Source organism: Nicrophorus vespilloides, unplaced genomic scaffold, assembly GCF_001412225.1.
Source record: "Nicrophorus vespilloides isolate i.1.1-1 unplaced genomic scaffold, Nicve_v1.0, whole genome shotgun sequence".
Classification (NCBI taxonomy): domain Eukaryota; kingdom Metazoa; phylum Arthropoda; class Insecta; order Coleoptera; family Silphidae; genus Nicrophorus; species Nicrophorus vespilloides.
The window spans coordinates 46,905-54,315 of record NW_017099990.1 but is presented as its reverse complement, the minus strand read 5'-3'; the positions used below and the strand labels follow the sequence as shown (position 1 = coordinate 54,315).

Genomic DNA, 7,411 nt, shown 5'->3' with positions numbered 1-7,411 from the left:
GATGATATTAATCATCAAAGAAACACGTTAGAATTTTATTATTTTTAAATTTTCTTGAAAACTATTAATATATTATATGATTACTTCTAAAGCAGTCTTCAATTGCGCAACTTTTCATTGAACTACTGTTAAATTATGTTAATTAATAACTGAGATATCGCGATTTTTCATTTTTTTATGTTTCACGTTATATCTAATTACTTCAAAACCACGTACGTCTAATTAATATCATATACAAATAAACAAAAACTATATCCTTTCCATTGATCCTATCGTGATATTTGAGATATTAGTCGTAATCTTGTTGTAAACTGCCAAAGTTGACAAATCAATTGAGAGTTTGAAAATTAATTGTCTTCACATTTTAATTAATTAATCGATAACTGTAATAAGTTGTTAAACTTAATATGTAGTATTTTCATATTTAATTAAATTACTCGAAAACCACTGAAGCTAATTCAATCATCAAATATTCAAATTAAAGACAAAAATATCGTCTTTCGAATGAGTCTATTCTTCAATTTATAATATTTACTCATTTTTTTAATAAGTTGTTAAACTTAATATGTAGCATCTTCACATTTTATTAAATTACTCGAAAACCATTGAAGCTAATTCAATCATCAACTATTCAAATTAAAGACAGAAATATCGTCCTTTGAATGAGTATATTATCCAATTTATAAAACTTACTCGTTTTCTGTAATAAGTTGTTAAATTTAATATGTAGCATCTTCACATTTATTTAAATTACTCGAAAACCACTCAAGTTAAATCAATCATCAAATATTCAAATTAAAGACAAAAATATCGTTTTTCGAATGAGTCTATTCTCCAATTTATAATACTTACTAATTTTTTGTAATAAGTTGTTAAACTTAATAAGTAGCATCTTCACATTTAATTAAATTACTCGAAAACCACTCAAGATAATTAAATTATCAAATATTCAAATTAAACACAAAAATATCGTCTTTCGAATGAGTCTACTATCCAATTTACAATACTTACTAATTTTTTATAATAAGTTGTTAAACTTAATATGTAGCATCTTCACATTTAATAAAATTACTCGAAAACCACTCGAGATAATTAAATCATAACATATGCAAATGTAAGACACAACTGTGGTTTTTCCTATAAAATTATTATAATCTGGTAATGCTTAATGAAAGGAAATCTACCAATCATCGATTCATATGTAAATTATCGATAAACACAATATTTCCTGAGGATTTCCTTGTAATCAATTGCAATCAATTGATATTTAATTTCCATTACGTTGCTAACGGCGTGCGCGCTCTCTGAAGATAATTGCGACACGTTTCATCTTCGGATGGGATCATCCGCGTCGTTTCTACTGCCTTGGCCAATATTATAAGTATAAAATGCACCGGCGTTTCGATATCGCAACACCAGTTTTTCTTTCTCTTTCGAATGTCCCAGATCAAACAGTTTCTACCGTGCGTTTACACACGATTTACAACAACATAATTCTAATCCTTTCTCTATCTCAAGAATAAAACCTCACAATATCACATATAAAATTATCTAATAACTATATTTAAGTTATTAATTTGATTACTTGATTTCAGGTTTTATAAATAATAAGGAAATGTCATCATGACATTTACAACTGATGTAAATATACTTGCCTCGTAATATGTACATTATAGAAGTACTTTTTCACGCACAAGTACTTGAAATACATTATATGGTAGTTAATGGTACTATGAATAATACATGTTACTTGACAAGTAACCTGGGTGTATGTCATCATGACATCTACAACTGATGTAAATGTAAATGTACATAATACAAGTACTTTTTCACGTACAAGTACTTGAAATACATACTATGATAGTTAATGTGATTATGGACAAAACATGTTACTTGACAAGTAACCTGGGTGTATGTCATCATGACATTTACAACTGATGTAAATATACTTGCCTCGTAATATGTACATTATACAAGTACTTTTCACGCACAAGTACTTGAAATACATACTATGATAGTTAATGTGATTATGGACAATACATGTTACTTGACAAGTAACCTGGGTGTATGTCATCATGACATTTACAACTGATGTAAATTTACTTGCCTCGTAATATGTACATTATACAAGTACTTATTCACGCACAAATACTTGAAATACATACTATGATAGTTAATGGTACTATGAACAATACATGTTACTTGACAAGTAACCTGGGTGTATGTCATCATGACATTTACAACTGATGTAAATATACTTGCCTCGTAATATGTACATTATACACGTACTTTTTCACTCACAAGTACTTGAAATACATTATATGGTAGTTAATGGTACTATGAACAATACATATTACTTGACAAATAACCTGGGTGTATGTCATCATGACATTTACAACTGATGCCTCATAATATGTGCATTATACTAGTACTTTTTAACGCACAAGTACTTGAAATACATTATATGATATTTAATGGGACTATGAACAATACATGTTACTTGACAAGTAAGCTGGGTGTATACAAATTGAAGCTCATTTATTATGAGAGAAACGAATAAAATATTAAAAGCAATGGATAAAAAACAACATTTACTATTGAATTGAGTAATTTTTGTATTGAAGTTAATTTGAATGCGCGATTGTGGAAAATCTGGGTTCGCCGCCGGATATTTTCAACGATGCAAAAGTGATAATGGATAATTTGTTGGATGTCCGCACTCCATTCCCGTCACGCCTGGCCGATATCCAATTTCACCTGTTTGTTCGCAGATTGCTGTTACGTAATTCCCCGTGTATTGATAACGTAATGGTATCAACAACTGTAATCCGATACATTTGCGAAATTTTCTTCAGATCGACAATGGATGCGAATGCATCCAAGGTTGTACAACAAAAACCCATGTCTAATGGATAATAATGTGGAGCGTGAACGTTGGTTATGCAAATAGATGAAATTGGATTTGCAAATAAAAATCCATTAAACAAATAAACCAAATGGATAAAAGAATAATCCGAATAGGATTGGTGCTTTTTGTTGTTTCCCCCCGTCGTTATGCAACGAATGCGCACCCCGTTGGCATGGCATTGAATGTTGTTTGACAATGAATGGAACAACGAGGCATGCAAAACAATTGCAAATAGTAAATAAAAATGAAACAAGTAACAAATGCAAGGACAAATTATCGAATTGATTCGATTTGCATGCGCCAAAATTAAATTTATATAGAAGAAAAAAAAACAACACGTTATTAAATTTACATCAATTAATCATTTGTTTCCTAGTAACATTTTAAAATTAGATATTTTAATTAGATTTTTTTTAAAGAAATGCTTTGAATACTAAATATTAAATTAAGTAGTATTAGTAATTGAAAAATAAATTATAATTAATTTTAATTACTTTAATCTTCACTTTAAAATCATCAAGCATTGAAATTTCTGAAAAATTATCTTTGTTAAAATTACAACTATTTAAATTTAAATAATTTAAATATTGGTGTCCAATCCCGGGACACTGTGGAATAATTTTTTGTATTGTCAATGTGGAGTCCTAGTGGGTTTTATAGAAGAGTCTAGATTAAAGTCAGTGTACTTAATTGTATTTATTTAACACTTAGGTGATGAAGATTCTTAATCTAGCTTCCAGTTCCTACAAGCATAGGTTGCTGGTCAAGAGTGGTATCAAACTAGAACTGCTACTAGGATTAGGTTCTTCCTAGGACTCAAATGAGGACTACACATTATGTGTAGTTAATTCAAGAGAAATTGTTAAAGACATATTGTTGTCCCATCCCGGGACACTGTGGAATAATTTGTTGTATTGTCAATGTGGTGTCCTAGTGGGTTTTATAGAAGAGTCTAGATTAAAGTCAGTGTACTTAATCGTATTTATTTAACACTTAGGTGAAATTTATTTAATCTTTGGTTCAAAATCATCTTCAGTTTGTGAAATATCCAAGAATATTATCTCATAAACTATTAACAAATACGTGTGAGCAAGTTTTTTTTTTAATTTTCTAAGAAACTGAACTTAAAAAAATGTTATTGTATGCAGATTAATGTCGCCAAAATGAAGTAGACTAAAAGGTGAAAGTATTTCGTAAGCACAGATAAAGGAAAACCCGAACGGTTTCGCTCTATTCTCGTTACACGCGATTCACATGCGAAATTCGAATTCGCGAAATCGAATTCGACGTTTGTTACGTAAAATTCGACAACAAATCGGGGTCAAGTTTACTAAATAAATAAACACAAACCCATTAATTACCCTACATATTTAAATTAATAATTAAACTGTGTCGAAAACGCGAGAGAAAAATGTTGCTTTCAAGAACCGTTAATGGAATATTCCATGTAATTTGATATTTAATTTACTGAATGCTAATTTCGGTTAACGGTTAATTAATTAATTTTGTTGTTGTTTTTTAGGTGCTCTTGTGGAAATCTTCAATGGAACCTCGTTCATAGCTATGAGATCCATCGCCTCTAAATTGGTGCCTTCCGAGGAATTAGGTAAGTGGAACTAAAAAGGGAATCCAATTTCTAATTAATTCCGCCGGCTCTTCTATCTATAACACACGGACTTCTTCTGCTTTCGTTAGTTGTTTGGCAATATTTGCATGTTTTCCAAAGCGAAGAGGGAAAGTCTCAGCGAAATCTCCAAGAAAGTGTAATTAGTACAGTGCATTATCTTTGCAGCATTCTAAATCTCAATTTTTGATTTATGAAGAATTTTTATAATTATTAACAGTTTTTATAACTTTGTACAGTTGTTTATTGATTCAATTGTATCTCATAAACCATCTGCTGTTAAAGCCATAAAACTGTCGTAATTTATCTTCTTGTGTTACACATTTATATTGACTGTGGGAATTGCAGTGATAAAGAAAAGGAAATTTTACTTTCACGGTCTAAATGCGAAGAAATATCATCAAGTTTGCAGATAAACAAATTAATAATAATAATTCGTAGTAGGTCGTTGTGGTATTTTTGGATGAAGAGGTCGAGGTCCTTCTCGTATGCAGATATATCAAGGATACTCAACGCAGCAGCAAAACCTGAATAAAAAATAAGAGAAAAAAAAGTATCACTGTTTGTTTGTTATTATTATTATTATTTTGGGGTTTTACCGATAATACAAAGAGCGAGGAAGAGGTTTTTTTTTTTGAATATGAAATTTCAAGGTGCCTTCGACGTGCATCTCTTTTATTATTCTTGTTTTCGTTTCTTCGCCAAAAGCAAAAAGAAAACGAGCAACAGAAAATATTGACTCGTGTTTGTGTTTTGATCTTTTTTTTAATATTTTGGTTGGAGTCAAGTGAAAGTTTATTAAATGCACGTGTCGATGTTCGAACTTTAGACAAAACGTATAAATCATGGAGATTTTAACAAGTCATTAATTGCAGATTGGACAGTTTTGTATATTAAAAGTTATTTTTGGAACATCATTAACGATTTTTTTTTAAATATTCTTGAAATATTCAGACAATTTTTGCATTTAGAACTCAATTATTCTATGGAAGAAAACTGAATTTAATCATACGGCAGTTGTTTATGAGATGGAATTGGATGCGATTAGGATCTGGATGTCTGCGGGATTAGCATAAGGAATTATGTAAAGCAAAAAAAAAATGAATTAAACGAAGGGAAACACGAAACCGTGTAAAATAAGGAAATTATCCGTAATTTAATTTTTTAAGTAGAACAATTGTCCCATAAAACTGAGAGCATTACCTAATTCTCTCAGTTGTAAATTACTAATTGGTTTCGAAATCATCTCAAGAGAAACAGGAAAAAAAAAAAGAATAACATAACGTGCGTGACACTTTAAATCCTGAAATCCTGAAAAAACATCATCTGTGGTAATCATTGAATTATTCAATTTGAAGTAAACAGTTTTAACTTTATAAGCTGAATTTGTAAATGATGCGTCTGAAATCAACTCAAGATAAAAATAAGTGCGTGTCGCTTGTTACAAATTAAATCCTGAAATACTGAAAACATCTGATGCTGCGGTAATTGCTGAATTAATGTAATTCTCAATTTGAAGTAAACAGTTTTAATTGAAGAACGAGATTGCACATGAAGATTATTATTATAAACAACGTGATGTATGTCGTTTCCATGACAACCACTGCTTCTTTCGTTAGATAATTTAGTAGTTTCCATGACAACCATACTTTATTTCGCAATTAGCTGACAAGATTAATTCTATGAGTCCGAGCAGAAGTTATGCAACTTTTTGTTCTTGTTTTTCAGGAAAGGTGAACTCCTTGTTCGGAGTGTGCGAAGCGCTCATGCCCTTGGTTTATGGTCCAATGTACAGCGCGACGTATGCCGCAACCATGGAAACCATGCCTGGAGCTTTCCTCCTGCTCGGAGGAGCTCTCACCATTCCGGCCGTCGTCATCTTCATGTAAGATTCAATCAATCTTCAAAAAGAAAATATAAAAGTTAAAACAGAAAGAATTAACATAATCTGATATATTCCAGGTGGATGTACTTCCAGCACAAGAAGGATGCTAAGGAGAAGCCCGTGGATACGGAAAAGAATGGTAACTTGGCCATAGGATCTCAGTACATCGGAAAGGAGAACGCAGCCTTTGAAGTGGAGAAGAGTAGATTTTAGGGATCCGCTGCAGCGATGATATGTGATATAACCCAGAGTATTATTATGTAATTGTGTGTGTTTTATTTTTATTTTTCTTTTTTCTTTAATTTTACACAAACGCGATAGAGTTACAAAATCTCCGAAATATATAAATATTTTAAATACGTTGTATGTATAAAGAAAAGGACAAAAAAAATAAAGGATTTGGATTTGGAAGGACGAAGAGGACACCGAGCACAAAACAACAGCTAGTTACTTACTTACAAACAAATTAAATAATTAATATATACATAATGATAATTAGTTTTATATATATACATAAATATTAATGTAACGTTTAATTACGACAAAAACAAATCTTTTATGAACCTGTTAATTTAATTTCTTTACACGGTCTCCATTTAGCGCGCAGAGACGTCTTTTTGTTGTTTTTTATTTCTATCTTTGTCTTAAGTCCATTACTTTATTACTTATGACAGTGTATATTTATCTATTATATACGTAAATATTCCACTTGAATTATTAGCATTTTATTGCAAATAAACTTTACCTTTTTAGAAAAAACACAAATTTCATTCATAAGTCTGATTTTTACATGTAACATAATACTAAGGAATTGAGGGACTTTTCTTTCATTTGCATTTTGCAATTAAATCATTCAATTGTGAATTTAACGAGTTCCAAAAACCGCAATCTTTTCATCAAATTAATATTACACAATGTATCATTCCGTGAAACGTTTTGGTGTCATTACTTAATCGTTAATTACTGAATTCACTTACATCATAAGTCTTCAATT

The 7,411-nt window shown here is 30.4% G+C and overlaps 1 protein-coding gene across 2 annotated transcripts in view; it reads left to right on the top strand.

The window, feature by feature from the left end:
• Positions 1-6,933, top strand: part of LOC108566582 — a 19,453-nt gene extending 12,520 nt beyond the window's left edge. For both annotated transcript variants that reach the window (XM_017926554.1, XM_017926553.1), the window contains exons 5-7: positions 4,431-4,514; positions 6,261-6,417; positions 6,495-6,933. In XM_017926554.1, coding sequence (XP_017782043.1) covers positions 4,431-4,514; positions 6,261-6,417; positions 6,495-6,630 — 377 coding nt within the window. In that variant the 3' untranslated portion in view covers positions 6,631-6,933. The remainder of the gene's footprint in view (positions 1-4,430; positions 4,515-6,260; positions 6,418-6,494) is intronic.
• Positions 6,934-7,411: the final 478 nt, after the last annotated feature.